Here is an 18401-nt window from a genome sequence, read left to right on the forward strand (position 1 = left end):
TGTGAGTAGGAATGCCAGACCCCAGTTCATGTGGTTTTGTTTTATTTTGTTTTACTTTAAAAGTCTCTTTGATATTTTTTATCTCATAAGACAGCAATTTTTGACCCCTCAATTTTGGGGGGTTTTGTTTTTTAAAATCTTCCCTCTGGACAAGTGGGATATTAATATTATCCTTGTAACAAGCAGCAGAAGGAATAAAACATTTAGGTAAACACTGCAAGTGAGATTAAAACGCTCTAGCTTTCTGATGTAACCCTGTGACACAGCGTTTCCAGTGAATTAAACCAAATGTACAAGCATTTAACGACTAATCCTTTTAAGTATTTTAATGCCCAAATGAAGATTTCTTATAGGGAGAGGCAAAGCATATGTGGTTTCCGTTAGAGTCTGCCTGCAGGCAGAGGATTGAGCAGATTGGCTTTTTTTTTTTTTCCTCCCCTTCCTTCTTCTTCATGCCCTCTCCTCCCCCCCCCCTCCTTCTGCACCTCCCTCCTTGTTTTTAATTAATTAATATTTCCCTTCTTTTGTGCGCCGGCGGGCGGGCGGCACGCGGAGCCGGGTCCTGAATGGACAGCTCCTTTCAGGCCGGCTACAAAGCGGCGGCGAGGCGGGCGCCGGGCTGCGGGCGGACCCGACCTGCTGGTCCTCCAGGAGCCCAAGGCGGCGGGGCGGGGAGGGAGGGGATTAGTCCGGATAGCAGCCTGCTCCTTGCTACAAGAAAGAAGGGGGATACCAAGCAGGCTTTCTTCCTCCCTTGGGTTACTACAAACGGCTAACCTAGCTCAGGGGCTCTTTGAAGACAATAAAGAAAAGTAACTTTTCATTTTAGAAACCCATCCTGCAGGGCAGCAGGTATTAAGCTGATGATAACATTCCACATCTATATATAGATATACATATATATATATACACACATATATAAAGAAGCCCAACATTTAGGGCTTTTTATGTTATAGATCTTCATAACCATAGGGAATAATATTTCCGCATCTATTAATAGCCAGGCCAGTGTCTTGCACTGCAGGGAGAAAAATCAATGCTCATAGCTATAAACCAAATTGATCTTCTGTTTAAGCTAATCTTTAAGGGTTGCAAATTTAGGGTCAGGGTTAAGGTTGCGTGGAAAGGAAATGCTGACATTTCCAACTGAGAGAAATGTATCTCCTTCCTCTGTGCTTTTAATATGCAATAACCAAAGTGATAATTTTGGAGGAATACAAGAATGGGTGCAAACTCTACACTATGCACTTGCATACGTGCAAGGAGATGAGATAGCTCACAATATCTCAGCACTTCCAGCTGATGTGATGAGGAATTACAAGTGCACAAGAAGAATGTGTTTGTTTTTTTTCAAAATAGTAGACCAGATGCTCAGCTGATGCAAATGGGAGGCAAACCAATGATGTTAATGTAACTATCTTGATTTGTCTAAAATGAAGATACAGCCATGATATAGCTGTATAAAAGAGTACAAAAATCTCTCTTTCTGCCTATCATATGTACATATAAGTGAATAGTGCATCTGTGAGTGTGTGTTTGTGTGCATGTGTGTGACATACACAGAAAGACAGAGGGGTCTTTATATGTTGTAATCACAGTTTTGTCAAGAAATAAACAGATCTATTTTCTTTCAATAACCTTCATTATTACAAATAACAATAAGGAGAATCTGTATGATAAATGATCTCTGCTTTTATACATTCCATAACATATATTTAATAATGTGTTCCTTAATATGTTAATATGTTCCTTAACATGTTTAAAAATATGTAGCTTCTAGTAATATACCTTCTCACCTGGAATATCAGTTCTATTTTCATCCTGAATGAATGTTGCTTACAAATGAAAAATGCACTTGCTTGGTTTATTTGGGGTTTTGATGTCTTTTTGTTTTCTGTTTTTGTTGTTGTTGTTGTTGTTTTATTGTTATTTTTCCTACACCCAGAAATAAAGTTAAGCATTTTTTTTCAGTTGAATATTTTGTTGAGTGGGGTCAATGAGCTATAGCCCATTGTCTCTAAAGTACTAAATATATTGTACTTCAATTACAGCTATTTTATTGTACAATGGAAATTTTTTGTTTGTCCATATTTTCTTTACTGGTCTGCAAATAATGATTTCAAAATAGCTAGGCAATATGAATGAAGGAAAATTACTTCTGAAAATTTCACATTAGGCAATAGTTTAAAAACTGATTAGTTAGGCAGTTCATGGGTTTTAGTACATGTGTGTACATCAATACAATGCAGGAAAGAAGGAAGGCAGGAAGGAAGGAAGAAATGAAGAAGGGAAGGAAAGAAGGAAGAAGGGAGGGAAGGGAGGAATGAGGGAAGGAAGGAGGAAAGGAAGTAAGGAAGGAGTAAAGGAAGTAAGGAAGGGAGGGAGGGAGGAAGGAAGGAAGAAAGAGAAGAAGGGAGGAAGGAAAGAAGGCAGAGAGAAATGGAGGAACGAAGGAAGGACGGAAGGGAGAAAGGAAGGAAGGGAGGAAGGAAGGAGTTTTTTCTCATGATTTTTAAAATATAAGAAATGTTTTTCAGCTTTTAAGCCTATGGAATTAAGATTTTTAAATAGATATTTTAAAGAAACATTTTCTAGTGGACATTATTATTTTTTTATTATCCTTTTTCTTCTTATATTTTAGTCACAATACAAATCCAAATGCTTTTTTTTAGGGCATTTTATACAGCTCACTGAATTCTGGGGAAAGAGCCCCATTGACTTAGGGCAATCTTTGGATCAGATCTCTCATACAAGGGAGCCCTAGTCTTTTGCAGCTTGACCCCTCCACCATCGCTAGCATGCTCAGGCCCATGGAGGTCAGGGGGACAACTGGCTTATGCACGGATTACTGGTGTGAGCAGAGGTTGCAGAATGGGGCTCACAGTGAGCTCTATCAGCGCGTTCATTATGAATCCTCTACCAGCTATTGTCAGGTAGTGAATGGTGTCTCCCCTACCATAGATATCAGATCTTTCAGACAAGATCTTACTTCTAGGAGAGACAAAAAAAAAAAAAAAAAAAAAAAAAAAAAAAAAAAAAACACTTCTTTGCCAAATGAATTTTAATGCCCAATTTTAAAGTAATGGAAATTCCAAATTCTCTTGATTTTATGCATGAGCTATTATGATCAATTGGGAAATTAAAATATGTTTTTAAAGCATAAATACCTATTCCCTTGGTGAAATCTTATGTCTCTGAAGTAGCTGGCTTCAGTTTTGGGGATACATCTTATGCATTTAAATAGCAAATGCCTGAATACTGAACCAATAATAAAAAAATATATATAATGGTTTCTTTGCAGCTACCCAGGATTCTTAGGTCAATACAAGTCCCATTTTCAAATATGTTAACAAATATTTGTGTTCAATGAAAATTATGTATTACTTAACCTAAATACAGATTTACTTGAGCTATTCAGAGCAATTCCAGGCTCTTGAGGAAAGAATCACTTTAAAATTTTAATACCATTACACCTTATTCTAAAATGTAAAGGCTATAAATTAAGTGTAAAGGGTAAAAATTATCCATGAAAATGGATATCCATACAGATGCCTGGGTGGAGAAAAATGGAAAAAAGCTGTCAATACATGACTTGTGTTGAGGGCACAGATGTCAGCCTTATCTTTGAATTTACTCTTTTAAGTTTGTGATACAATCTTAACATTATTTAAACATATAGTAGTGCTCTGTGTTTAATTAGGTAAGGAATCTAGCTCACTATTACTGGCAGTGCATTAGTATATGAGCACAGTGGAGTATATTCAATAAGCCAAAGAACCTGACACTGTATTATTTATTGGAATGTCTGCGTTAATTATGGATGATTCTAATATAAGGTACATCTTTAATACATCACAGTCTACAGATGTTTTCATTCTCTACTACCAGAGAAAAGTTTAATGATAAGATTTTGCCTCAAATATTGAAAGGTATCCTGAAAATAATATGGATAATGTCATCTCAGCCAGTTCCTGAAGAGAGACTTTTCTAAAGACATAGTTTATCTCATAGAGTTTATGTAGTAGAGTTCGGCTTAAAATTGCCCTGTGAACTAAGACTGGCAACATCAAAAAAAAAAAAAAAAAAAAAAAAAAAGTTTTAATTAGATGCTTCTGTTAATTGTCAATTTTCCTATTTTATCATATGTGTTTTCCTCTGGATTGCAAAATGTTAAGATTGTGTAGACAGTTCCCAGTGAACTTCAGTGAACTGATATGAATTTCTTTGCCACATATGAGTTTTTTTCCTGTTGCCTTTATTAAGTATGGCTATTACTCTATGTCACTGAGTAGGAATATCCTGTACAGCCTCTTATAGTGCCTTCCACAGAAGTAGACCTTATAACTTTTCTGCAGTAGCTAGTTAAAAAGAAGAAAAAAAAGAATCGGTGAAAAAGACTTATATATTTTGATGAAGCCAGAATACTTTAAGGAAAATGATGGATTTTTATGGAACAGTTTACCAAAGCCAAATGTGACTAGCAGGAAAGTTCTGCTAACTCTGTCTTTTCCCACTGTTCCATTCTAGTCCTGGGAAATGTTCCTGCTGAAATCCATAAGCTTTTCCACAAACTATTGGCTCTAGAAGAAATAGGTTCAAATTTCCACATCACAAGAAGTGGAACAAGGATTTGAGCCATGACTCATGTTAATATTCAAGTCACACACCTTTGAGGCTTTTCACCGTCATGTCGTTTTCCAGAACCAGGTTTCACTCTGCTCTGCTAAATTGCTAATTCCATCCCATTTCATGAACTGGGATGGTTATGTTTACATTTTCTTTTATCCGTTTTCCAGTGTGATGTGAAAAGTAACTTACAGCAACAATATTGCTAGGGACTTCCTAGCAGAAGCAGTTACAAGGTATAGTCAGAGCAATAAAACACACGATCACCCTTTGGGACAAAGAGGGGAAGTATTATCAAGAGTATTATCAAGCAGAAAGGTTCTCTAAGGGAGAACTTTTGACTTCTGTCTTGACATAAATTTGAGGGTACAAAATATTTCTGAGATATCGGTGACTTCTTCCTTTTTCCAGGAGAAAGGCTCTTCTTAAAAGGAGAGCTTGAAAAACATCAATCATTTGGAAGTACAGAGGAAATGATTGGAGAGCTACTGATGTAAGAGAAGGCACGGCCCTCACATCAGAGCAATTACAGTCTAGCAAGGCCTGAAATTATAACCATTTCAGAACACCAAAACATAGAGAATATGGCAAATTCAACAAACCTTTAGACAGGGAAAAGAGAAAGAGAGATTATTAAAAGAGTCTCCAAAATTATCATCAGTTTGTTACCCACAGTAGTAACTACCCTGAATTTGCCACAGAATGAAACAAACAAACAAACAAAACATTAAGGATAAAAATGGTGACCAACTTGAGACAGGTAGATCAGGTAGATAGAGAAGACATCTCAGAAGATTACCTAATGAAGGGAAGAAAGTGTAAGAAAAATGAGAGTAGTCAAGTTGAGAAATGAAGGGATTGCACAAAAGAGTAAGATAAATAAAGTAATAAGTTATTCTTCAAGTACTGAGGAGATACACAGAAAATAAAAAAGACCTCTAAGAGATGGCAGGAGCAATAGCCAGAAAAAGTAGCTTTTGCTTTCAAGAGAAGCCTGGCGGCAGGGAGGGGGTCTTTTTATTGCCTCAGTGTTTGCAGAAGTGAAGAGAGGACAGCTGCCACAGCCAGTCATCATAGTCACCCCTAAGGGGCACAGTAGAGATGCTGGAAGAAATTAGGAATATGGTAATAAAAGGCACTGGCAAAACTACAGCTGTTTGTGAAGTTTGGAAAGGGAGAAATCCCAGAAGGGAAAGAGTGGAGCCAGGCTGGCTTTTCTGATGCAGGTGCCTAAAGGAGAGAGAAAAAGCTGGTAGGTAGCTTGAAAACACATCAGTTAAAATAAATGCCTTAAAGCAGGAGCATGTGAAAGTCCAAGACAAACCTGAGGCTGTTGTCAAGGAGAACCAGGTGGAGAGGCCTCTGTGGAGTGGGTATAGTCCAAGTAGCAACGCAGGAAAGGGCCCAAGGCAGCCTCCCCAGTAGGATCTCCCCACTTCTACAAGCCTGAGCCAAGTGAGGCTGCTTTCTTGGGGTCTAGCTGGAGAGCAAGGACAGATGGGATGGGACACTCAGCAGCTCAGGAAGCTGAGGGGAAACATGGAGAAAATATTGAATGAGGACTATTAAAAAAAAGAGAGAGAGAGAGAGAGAGAGAGAAAAGAAAGAAAGAAAGAAAGAAAGAAAAGGAGTAGCTCTGTGTAGAAAGTAATCCTGTGGTGGAATGGACAGGGTGTTTGAAGGAAAACAAGGCGATCACTTCCCCATACAGCCATCACAGGAGCTGCTGCTGGGTAGAAGTAACTGGACAGGGATGGAGACTACTATGAGGCCCACATCCCCACTTGGCCATCAGCAAGCAGCAGCCAGGAGAGGAGAAAGAGGCTAAGGAAGATAAGGAAGGAGTAGGTGAACCAGGAAAAAAAAGAAAAAAAAAAGAAGAGGATTTCTTATTGACCCTTTTGAGAAAGGCCCTTGATGACAAACACAAGGAGAAGGGTCTGGCCAGGGGATGGATCACCCATGCTAACAGTCCAGGCTGTCTAGAAAGCCACAAGACAATGCAGTGGTGGTGAGCTCTCCCCTCCTAATGCTTGCGCAAAGTAGTATAAATGTCAGTCAATCCAAGTGAGCATTTTTTGCAAGGCAATATTGACCAATATAAATCCCTTTGAACCCATCTCCACCCTTCTTTTCCTACTGACTGTGCATGATGCCAGGTATCTGGCTTGCAATACAGCTGCACTTGAGTCTTCATGAAAGTCTCAGCAAGCAGGACGTCTTGCTGCCATCAAAGAAATGGCTGGAGACAACAGTTATCTCCTTTAATTTTTGACTAATATATTCACAGCATTTTAATTGCTTGCAAATGCATTTTCTCTGTCCCATTATGTTGCCTTTTGGCTGTTATGTTGAGACAGAATACAAATTTGCAAGGAGGAAGAAACATGGTGGTGCACATTAGAGAGATTAGCTATGCTTACAGGGAAGAGTAAAGGGCTGATTTTTTGCAGTACCCCAGGGGTGGAATCTCTGTCCATAAACTTGAGTTGAAGAGAGCCCCTCCAAAACGGCCCACCCTCACTGCCCACAGCAGCATCCTATGAACTGCTGTGTCAAATCTTCCTCTGCCTTTTCTTCCCCTCCTCCTTAGGAGAGAAAAGCAATGCATGACTATTACTTGTGGCCTCAAAATGACTTTTTAAGGGGGAACAAGAGCAAAGGGAAAAAAGTCTAGCCTTCAACCTTCTGAAAACATCCTAGTTGTGGTATCTTTTTGTTCCCCTCTGGATGTTTGTATGGTTTATCTGTTTACCAGTCTGGGATTGTCTCTGCCTGTTTGGGTGAGTATAAAGGTAGACACATAGGCAAGTAAGGAGATGCATGCCTGGAAGCACAGGTGGATACTCTGTGTGTGCCTGTGGCGGGGGGTCAACAGCTCTCACGTCCTTCTCTCCATCCTGCAAAGCACCTCTGGGCTCCTCCCGGAGTTTTCCCTGCCGGAGTGAGGAGTTCAGAGGCTAGGGGAAAGCAGGAGAACTAGAAAAAAGCCTTTCGGGGTGGTGTTGGGGGGGGGAGAGACAAAAGGTTAGACAACAATAGCCCTTGTGCAGACAATGGGGCAGGAGCCCGGGATGCACAAAGCCGCGCTGCCTTTGTTTTAGGCCGGCCGAGTCTCATAAGCCTCCAAACTTCAGGCACTGCGGAGGGCAAAAGAGGAAGAAAATACATATTAACCAAAAAAACTGACCGCTATAGGGGGGCTTTTCTGTGAGTCCTCGGCACAAAACATTTTCAGGATGGACCCAGCTCCGGGAACATGCTGGCACTGAAGACCCCAAGCTCCCTTTGAAGACCTGAGGTGCTCTCCGGCTCATTTAACATGCAGGAAAATCCAAGAGAAGTCGCCAGGAGTTTAGATCCAGCAAGGACCAAGTTTTGGTGACTCTCAGTGGAAAAACAGGGTCTTAAAAAGGAAAGAAAATAAACGGTCATGGGGCAGCCAGCCGAGCACAGAGGCTAAGGCAGGATGGGAGGAGGAAAGGGGGAAAAAGAAAAAGAAACAAATAAAAAGCTTCAGGTGGTGTCTAAATTCTAAATTCTAGGGAACATTTTTTGTTCAAACACCAGATGAATGAGCTCTGTGAGCCCAGGGAGCCAGACGTCAAGCCCAGATTCTGTCCCTGCAGCAGCACCAGCCACTTCGCACACTTTAGTGAACTACCAGGGAAATGGAGATGATCCCAGAGAGAGGGAGAGGGTGTTTATTTATTTATTTATTTATTATTCCTTCCAGCAGCCCAGACTGCCTTTCCCAGCTTTCTATTCTTAAAAACAAACAAACAAACAAAAAAGGCCGTTGTAGCCCAAGAGCAGAAGTAAACCTGGGGCAGGGGACCACGCTGGGGTAAACAACGTGCCCAGCCACAATGAAACTCAACGCCAAGAGTCTGTCTGCTGTGACCATCAGCTTCTGGCGCTGGGCTGGAAAACCAGAAAGCTCCCAATTAACTTTCCTCAAAGAATTTCGTCGGGAGCAATTAATAAGTGCTCTGCAGTTTGACTCGCTTTATTAATTGGATTGCGGGGGGGAGTAGGGGAGTTAGAAGCCTGCACAACGCGAATGGGCTATATGATTTTTAAGGTCTGCAAGCGAAGCTAACAGATGGAACTGACCAGTAACGTGCATATGGCAAGCCGGGTTTCGTATAAACTTTCCCCCCAAACAAAACGATTTTGGTGGCTTTGTTGTTGTTTGAAGCGAAGTTCGGGCTCCGAGCTGGCTGGTGTTGTGGCTGTGGGTTTGTCTGGGTCGTGCGTGCGTGGGGAAAGGGGGGAGGGAGGGCCTGGGCAAAGGAAGGGGGGAGAAGGGCCGGGGAGGGAGTGATTTTTTGCAGAAGACGGGTCTCTTGCAGAGAGGTGATGTCCTGCTAGCTCGGCAAGCGAGCTGTAAAGGCAGCGGCCCCTGGTCCCGGAGGTGTCCCCCCCCCTTCAGCCTCCAGCCCTGCCCGTGGGGCTGAACTGCCCCTCCGAGCCACCACGAAGGTCCTAGGGTGCAGATAAAAGCCCCAAGAAACCGACAGGGTCCTGCCCCATCCTCACCCAAACCTCCTAGTTTTCCAAATAATTCAGCAGAGGGACAAGGTGTCCTGTGGAGACGGTTGCTTTCCTCCTCGAAAGGAAAGGGGTCTTTTCCCCGTGGCGGGAGTGTGTACTCAAGATATCTTAACGTTTTTTGGTTGGGTCTGAGCCGTCTTCGTCGAGCCCGGGGTGGCTGCAGGCACCACTGGCTGGACGCCAACAGAGTTTGCCTGTTGCTGTGTGCTGCTTCTCTCAGCTGTCACGATCTTGAGGTGTTCCAAACTGCATGCGAATTTGGAAAAGTTCCTAGACATTTTTAAAATACGTATTGGGAAGAAATATTTGTTATTTCACTAGAGACATCAGAGCAATCATTGTAGGAAATACGAAAGGAAAAAATATAAATTATTTCCTTCTTTTTCTTCCTTCCTCCCCTCCTTCCTTCCCTCTTTCCTTCCTTCCCGCCTTCCTTCCTTCCCTCCCTTCTTTCTTCTTTCCTTCCCTCCCTCCTTCCCTCCTTCCTCCCTCCTTCCTTCCTTCCCTCTCTCCTTTCTTCTTTCCTTCCCTCCCTCCTTCCTTCCTTCCCTCCCTCCTTTCTTCTTTCCTTCCTTCCCTTCTTCCTTCCTTCCCTCCTTCCTTCCTCCCCATTATCCTCCTACTTCCCGTTCTTCATTAAGAAGGAGAGGAAAAGCCACCACTCTGCCGAGATGGGCACCCTAATGCAGCGCTGGGGAGGCAGAAAGTGTTTGCTGCTGACCCCTGTGCACGCCTGGATAATCGCACTTTCCCGTTTCAGACAATGCATTTCAATTCTGGTCGTGTGCCTTTGTCCATTTGTATAAAGAAACGAGGGTTGAATGACAGGTCCTGTTAGCCTGCATGAACAGATACCAATAAATCCTCCCAAAACCTGGACCTTAAAAAAATAAGGAAAAAAAAAGGGGGGGGGAGCCACATGCCTATTTGCCTGCGGCTTATTATTAAGACACCTTCGCAGCTTAAACACTTAAAAGCGAACCGAATTAAATGGCAATTAAAAGCAAGTTACACCCTCTCCTCTCTGCAGTCTTTATCATTTGTGGAAGCTCGCCTTCAGCAGAGCCAGCCCGGCGGGAAATGCCATTTGGCCGGGCCGACGTCGCCGAGGCGGCCACCGCGCCCAGCTCGCGGGGGGCGGGCGGCGCCTCCGCGCAGCCCCGCGCAGCTCCGCGCGGAGCCGGAGCCCGCGGGGCAGCTGCGGAGCCGTCGCGGGTTGGCAGCTCCGCAGCCCCAAATTCCTAAGTAACGCGAGCCCTCGGGTCTGCAACCCGGTGTTACGCAGCCTCCACCGCTGAAACGTAGCGGCACTTACAAATTTGGAAGGGAAAATAGCTAAGAAGGTGTTCAGTCACCTTCATTCCCTTCCTTTCTGCCCCCCCCTCTTATATATACATACAACTCTTTAGGTCTGTACGTATATTATGTATAATTCCATATAGTATGTCACTGCAGTGATACTTTGTGATCTCACCCTAGTTTTATGTTTGAAAAAACTATTTAAAGAAGCTCGTAAGAGAGCATATTACGAGGCTTTACCAGCAGGTTGGAGTGTGGGGTGGACTTAAATTCGATGTAAATTCAAGGGTACAAAAAAAAAACAACAAAAAACCCCAAAAAACTAGAACAAAAATCAAAAACAAAACAAACCACGGAGTTTTCATTTAGAAAAAAAAAAAAAAAACACTTAAACGGACACACATACAAATGTGCATTCTTAGATACTGGTCAATATTTAAAAGCAGTATAATCAACAGGAAGGAGCACTTACCTATTGAAAAGGACGGGTTTAATAATATATATTAATATATATTAGCTCTATGTCTTCCCAATAAAATGTATACAAAATACCCCTTTCGATCAGATTAGCTCCCACATTAGTCTGGGTAAGAAAAAGCATTCTAAAGAGTGGAGGAGAAAAATGTATAAAAATGTTGAAAGAACCTACAGTTCCTTATTAGGCGAAGATACAATATTTATTCCTTGTCTCCTGGGATGAAGCTCCTCTATCTATTGTCCTCCCAGTTCTCAGTGCTGATGCTTAATTTTCAAAACTTCTATATTACCAAGGGACCTACGACATCAGCCAAAGAAATACCCAGCAAGTACAAAATCTGATCCAGGGAGCAGCTTTTGTGCAGAGGGAAAATTTTGTTCCTACAGGTTTTTAAGGAGGTGCATGGAAAAGCGAGAGATCTGATCTATGCAGATACATTGCAAATTCTCTCTGTTTGTAGAGATTTTTTTTCTAGAAAAAATTGGAGAAATACATGAACTTTGGATTTTTTAAATTTTATTTTTTTTTCAATTTGGAGAGAGGATTTTTTTTTCCAGAGTTTTTTTTCTTTTTTTATTTTTTTCGGAGAACCAAAAAATGTCAACTACCTTTCCAGGTCTCGTCCACGATGCAGAGGTATTTTGTGTGTGTGAGTGTGTGCGTGTGTGTGTGTGCGCGTGTCTGTGTATGTGTGTGTGCGTGTGTGTGCATATGTGTGTGTGTATGTGCCTGTGTGGTTGTTTCCATTTTTTTTAAATCCATATTGGACCGTTACATTTAATTATAATCCGGCTTCTGAGATAACTTAAAGAAGTATAGAGAGAAAATTCGTTATGACATCTGTCGCCAGAAAGGGCAACTCATTACCACGTTAAAACCGTTGCCAGAACGAAAATCAGAATAATACCCCTAATAATATAATGAAGTGGAGGGAAATCACCAGCTCGCCAGGAATAGGGAGTTCTCGCTAAAAAAACAGGACTCCCCTTTTCTTTCAATGCACAGGAAAAGGAGGGGGAAATTTTGGATCTGATTCGTTATTTTAAAAAAGAAAGAAAAATAGGGGTTCAAAAAAAAAAGGGAAGGGAAGAGAGAAAGGCGAGCAGGCGGCGAAGCTTTCTCAATGTGTAACGCTCTAACATAGGGTCGGGACTTGTGTGTATTCTCGTTAGTTTCTTCTGTTTGATGACTTTTTGTGTCAGCCCCAGATATTACAGCTGTGATCAGGAGGTGGATGGATAGATGGATGGATGGACAAATAGATAGATAGATTTTTTTTTTCAGTGCGTGGATTTCTTTCGCTTGACGGTATTAAGGGCAGGCTGGGCTGTTTATGATTTTTTGAACAGACCTTTATGGCACCAGCCCAAGGTAGGAAAGGAGCTTTTGTTGCTGGGGTTGCAGCTCGCAGGCTTAGACGCTTCTGAAGGGCGAGAAGCGATGCAGGACAGCGTGCTTGGAAGACCAGTACCCGGGGTTTTAAATGACAAACCTCCAGTTTTTGGGTCTTCTTTTCACTTCTTCCTTTCAGATACGTCACGATGGATCAAACAGTTACCGCTTGATGCAGCTGGGATGCCTGGAGTCTGTGGCCAACTCGACCGTCGCCTATTCCTCCTCGTCTCCGCTCACTTACTCTACCACAGGCACCGAGTTCGCCTCCCCGTACTTCTCCACTAACCACCAGTACACCCCCCTCCACCACCAGTCCTTCCACTACGAGTTTCAGCACAGCCACCCGGCCGTCACCCCTGACGCCTACTCCCTCAACTCCCTGCATCACTCGCAGCAGTACTACCAGCAGATCCACCACGGGGAACCCACCGACTTCATCAACCTGCACAATGCGCGGGCGCTCAAGTCCTCCTGCCTGGATGAGCAGAGGAGGGAGCTGGGCTGCTTAGATGCTTACCGCCGCCACGACCTGTCTCTTATGAGCCATGGGTCCCAATATGGGATGCATCCAGATCAAAGACTCCTGCCAGGACCAAGCCTCGGGCTTGCAGCCTCGGGAGCAGACGATTTGCAGGTAAATAGCGTGCGAGCTCCTTCCAAGGCACCTTCTTCTCCCCTCCCCCTGTTTTGCCCCCCCCCCCCCCGCGCACCCTCCCCGTTTTCCTCTGCTCAGAATAGCTCTCATGTAGCTCATACAAAGAAGCGATAGATTCACCCCAAATCCAGTCCAGAGCCCTTCCCCTTCAGAATAAGAACAATAAAAATGTGTGTGTGGGGAAAAAAAAGTAGTCTTTCTTGGCCAAAAAAAAAAAAAAAAAAGGAAAAAAAAAAAATCGCGTCTGACTTCACAGCGTAGCTTGTGTCTCTGTTTAGACGGAGACCATGGGATTCGTCAGGAGATTTCGGGGTGTGTGTGTGCGCATTACCCTAATCAGAGTCATTAGTGGTAGAAACCAAACCACACCAAACGCACCTTCTCGCTCTTCTTAAACTTTTCCTTTCTTTCGGCCATCGCACCCGTTTGAATAACTTGCACTGACAGAGCAGGCAAATGTGCTAAGGAAGGGATGAATTGGAGAACAGAAAAAGACAAGTCAAAAAAAGAAAAATCTGCTTTTCCACACGTATAAAAAGCAAATCTTCCGTTGAACGCTAAGGCATGAAGTAGGGAAGAAATAAACTGGAGCAAGCGTTCGTCAGAAATATTCAAAATGGTAAAAATCCCTCGCAATGTCAAATCTAGATATTAATAGGGAGAGATACAAATAGATGAGGTTGATTTCTTCTATTTCTCTATCCATCCATTTGTCGTCTCCTCCCTAATGGGAAACTGGACCCGACAAAAACCTCTCTTTCTTGTACTACAACCTGACTTCTGTCCGCTCAAAAATCCTTTCTCCATCAACTAAAAATTCACCGCTGGTAAATTCAGCCGATGCTTTAACTGAAAATTGTTTTCAGAAATAAAAACATCATCCTCCTGTAAATAGCGATCATTTCGGAAAGCTCTCCCAAATCAAGCTCAAACCTTCCTTCTTCCGACGAACTGAAAAATCGAAGGCTCCCAAATTTGGTCGTATTTACTGTACTTTCTCTCCCCTCCAGTTTCGCTCCCATTCACACAAAGCCGGCTCTTTCCAAAGACAGGTAGGAGTCAAAATCTCGGGAAATCCCGAAGTTTCTAGAACTAAGAAAGCTTTATTCCTTAAAAAAAAAAAAAAAAAAAAAAAAAAAGAAAGAAACCCTAAACTCTTTATTTACATCAGAGATTTTTTTTTTTTTTAGGAAAAAAAATAAAACAGCACAACAAACATGTTATCTTTTATGTCCGCTTGGAGGAAATCCTAACTATTTAAACCTGGTTTTCTCCATTAAAATTCACTATATAATTTTATCTTCACTGGGCATTTTTGTTTACATTTTTCACAAGGCTCTCCTTATGCTACCCCCCTCAAAAAAAAATGCTATTCACTGTTCAGCCCAACTAAAACCTATTTACTCCTTTTTATAACCACGTCTGCTGCTGATTTTTTTGTATCTGTACAAATTTTTTTTCTTTGGCAGGCACAAAGCCTTGTATTTTTCAAAAGAGGGGATTAGGAACGTTTGCAAGACAGCAGACAATGCCTAAGTCCCGGGCAAAAAAGCACCATAGTTTATCCAATTTTCGACTTAGTGCCATTCAACTGGTCATTTATGCAATGTCATCCGACCAAACAACATGTTCCCCCCCCCCCTTTTTTTTTAAGGGTTGGTTAAGCTGCTAGAGGCACATTCTTATTTTCTTTATTTAAAGAAGAAAAAATAAATAGCTTTTCCTTCGAAAATATTCATCTTTCGATCACGCTTTATTCGAAGATAAATATCCTCTTTTTCCACTTATGTGGAACCTTTTGTTTATTTGCCTCCTTTCTCTTTTCTGAAAAGAAAAGGGAAGTGTACTAAGGTATCCAAAAGCCTGAGCAGTGAGAAGATGAAAATATTAATATTTATCTTTATGATTTAGGTGATTCAGAACAAACTTGAACTGTTGTGAATATCACCTTGGGCTTAGCGGGAAGTATTTTGGTGGCGAACAGAAATAGGACTGTACGCAAACACTTTTAAACAAAAATTGTGGTCTAACCAGTCTTCTCCCTTTCTCCTTAGTCTTTCTTTTTAAAACGTTCATCAGCATATGCCTCATTTCAAATGCAACAAATGTAAATATACTTTTCCCTGCACAGAATTTTAAGTGAATGTCCAATAGTTTCGAGGGCGGTTTAAGTCAGCCTAACAGATGCAAACAGTCTTGGAGCTGGAGTGGCATCTTTCAGTGCCCTAAAAAGATTTTCCATGGGCAACAAAGAAAACTGTCACACCTTTTCCCATCACCGCTTTAATTTATGCTCAGTCGCCAAGTTTTTTTCATATTGATTTCATAATCACTTTAAGGCAGAACACTTAAAATAAAAAAGAGCCTTGAAAAGGAAGGTCTTACAGGGCCAGCGCCAATATGGTGAAAGTGGGGGAGAGAGCCAGGACTGTAAAGGTTGTTTTGTAAAGTGGGGTTTTTATTATGCACCGACTCTCTCCGCATTTACTTAACTCTTCACGGGCTGTTGAGTAGGCTAACACCCTTAAAGGCCTCTTTCATGTCCAATACCTCGTTTGTTTGTAAAGGAAAATGCGTCTTTAACACATTTCCACCGGGCAAAGATTTAGGTTTGGTTTGTTGTGTTTTTTTTTGTAACCCCCAACATAAGGAAAACCCAAAGAAAGCCCAACCCTTTCAAGTCTTTTATGATTCCAATAAAAATATTTATTAAGGAGGGCGAAGAACTCAAAATAATAAGAGTCGTAACAGGACCATAAAGAAGCAAGCTCTCTTCGGAGGTACATCAAAACCCGTAGACAGCCTTTCGGAGGGTTCTTCACGCCATACTCAGATATATGTGCCTGTGTATATGTGCATATGTGCGTGTGTGCACAGAGAGGCATATGCGTCCCCACCTATGGACAGACAAACGGGCAGACAGACGCTTGTCCTCGTCCCCATTGTTACACTCCTTGACTTTGTGCAGCCGGCAGAGCCCAGCAGCTCCTCTTTGTGTACTTTGCGCACACTTTGGAAGTCGGTGTACACGTGTCACTAAACATATATATTTAGATCTGAACATAGTACATTACGTTTATGCATGTAAGCATACAGATATAGTATACAAACCCTTGTATTTTTAAGTTTCTGCTTGCAAAACAGTTATGTATTTATGCAACTGTAGAGCGTGTACATATCTGTAAGGTCCGAACACACTATTCTCTCAAGCATACTTGTTTATCTCTCTATTCTACCACATAACTGCCTATCTACTTCCTCCATTCAGGAGAAAAACTTATTTAAATGACAAAGAAAGTGATATTATTCTGCATTTCATGAGATAGACTGCAGGATGGAGGTGTGTTTTCTCGTTGAATTCGATGAGAATAATTGTGGGTTTTTTTCCAGTTCACCTTAACCATTGTTCCTGAGAGATTTCTGTGACAAAGAAAAAACTGTGTAGTCTGTCTGTGGGTTTCGGTATCTGATTTTTTTCTTCCCTTTCTTTCCGTTTTTCTCCACCTTACTTAAGAGCTCAGTGGAGGCCCAGTGTGGACTTGTGCTGAATGGTCAAGGAGGTGTAATAAGAAGAGGTAAGAAGTTGCAAATACTTGTAACTATATTTTTTAAAGCATAAAAGGTCCTCTATTTCTTTCTCTCTCTTTCCATCTGCAACTATTTAGCATAGTTTGGATTTACTGCTGAAATACTGATAATTTGACGTTTCACAGAAGTATGTCCAAACTAGTGCAGAGTACATCATATTTCACAGTCCATTTGCACTTTATAAGCGATCTCTTCCTCGGTAGCTCTCGGATAATCCCGCTGACTCCAGAGCTCTCTTGTCTCGTTTTATCGTTCCCCGCTTAACTGAGTTGATCCCTGATAGTGACTTTCGGAAACGTGCTCCCTGGCTCTGGGCTGTTAAATGGACAGTTTGATCTCATGTGAGGAAAGGAAAGAGCTTTTTTTGGGGGGGGGGGGGCGGGAAATGTGATTTCAATAACGCTACAGGCCAGTGGGGAAGCCACTTTTGACAGTGTAACTTTATCTGATACCACCTATTAATGAAAATAACTAAAGTCGAAGTTAGAGGGAAGATTTGAATTCTTACTCAGTTTTTCAACATCCAGAGAATTTGAGTGTTCTCGGGGTTTGTTATTATCTACTGTGAAGAGAAAGAGAAGACTAAAGGCCTAATGTAGGAACATATTCTAACAAGCTTAAAATTCAAACTTTCATTCATAGTATAAAAACGAGTAATGCAACGGGGAAAGGCTACTTCGGGGCTCAGCCTCTTAGAGCATACTTTTCTCGCTCAGTTGTTGTTTTTCCTTGCTCATTATTTCCCCCTTGAAAGTCGATAGAGAGAAGTTTTAGGCGAAGTGGTACTATAATAGGCAGAAAGCTGCTGATTTTAGCAGCCAGTTACCTCGACAAACATTATGCAGAAATGATCGCCTCAGAGTGGGAAGCAGATCTGGAAACGAGCAGGCAGTAGGCACACACGGGGGGCCGCTCGGGAGCGGGGGCCTCTGCCAGCGCCTCCTGCCCCTTCGGGAAAGGCTCCCTCGAGAAACCGCAGCGGCCGTGGGGAAAGCAGGCGACGGGGCAGGGAAAGCGGCTTTGTCCGGGCTTTCCACGGGGCGGCTGGTCGGGGCCGAGCCGGGGCCGGGGCCGAACCGGGGCCGAGGCCGGGGCCGGGCGGGCGGCGTGGTGCTGAAGGGACAGCTCCGCTCTCTGCCCTCCGCTCCCCGCCGCGGCCGGGCCGGCGCTCGGCGAGGCGAAGGCGGGAGGCGGCGGTGGCGGCGGCGGGGCTCGACCCTGCCCCGGGACGGGCCCGGCTGGCCCGGCCGAGGAGCAACAAACCCCGGGTGCCGTCGGTGCGTGTGTAGCTGTCCCCATCTTTCAGGTTTCCGCTGATGTTAATTATCCCTAAGGCAGTGCTTTCGGTTTTGACCCGAGAGGTGACCTCCGAGAAGCGGAGGTTGTTAGTCGAAAGAGGGAAAGGAAAGGCTAGATCCCCTTCAGATGAGGTCTGTGTCCGTAATGTTTGGCTGCGGTTCTCATCCCAGCTGATGCGCGATTTAAACGTCAGCTCAGCTCTACGACACTCTATTCAGCTCTCCAGCTCCTGCTAAGGAGATTCCAATTACCTGTGCAGATGATTGTAGTCAAGTCTCTCCCTTTCTCTCTCTCTCTCTCTTTCTTTTTAAAGCGATCAAATTATTCAAGGATTTAAAGATTGATAGTAAAGGAAATCTAGCATGAAAATTCAAGGTTTTCTCTACGTTGATGTAAGTGCTGAACTACTACTGCACTGCTATCTATCTCTTGGCATATTCAGAGAAGATATCAAAGACGAGAGTATAAGTTTCAAATGTATATTAAAATACATAATAAATATTT

The 18401-nt window shown here is 42.7% G+C and overlaps 1 protein-coding gene across 1 annotated transcript in view; it reads left to right on the forward strand.

Moving 5' to 3' along the window:
* The first annotated feature begins 11557 nt into the window (after window positions 1-11557).
* TFAP2D (transcription factor AP-2 delta) overlaps window positions 11558-18401 on the forward strand; it is a 48311-nt gene continuing 41467 nt past the window's right edge. Inside the window, exons 1-3 of the mRNA XM_062571211.1 lie at window positions 11558-11596; window positions 12492-12989; window positions 16525-16585. Coding sequence (XP_062427195.1) covers window positions 11558-11596; window positions 12492-12989; window positions 16525-16585 — 598 coding nt within the window. The remainder of the gene's footprint in view (window positions 11597-12491; window positions 12990-16524; window positions 16586-18401) is intronic.

The sequence above is a fragment of the Rhea pennata genome, chromosome 3 (genome assembly GCF_028389875.1).
Source record: "Rhea pennata isolate bPtePen1 chromosome 3, bPtePen1.pri, whole genome shotgun sequence".
In the NCBI taxonomy this organism is placed as follows: domain Eukaryota; kingdom Metazoa; phylum Chordata; class Aves; order Rheiformes; family Rheidae; genus Rhea; species Rhea pennata.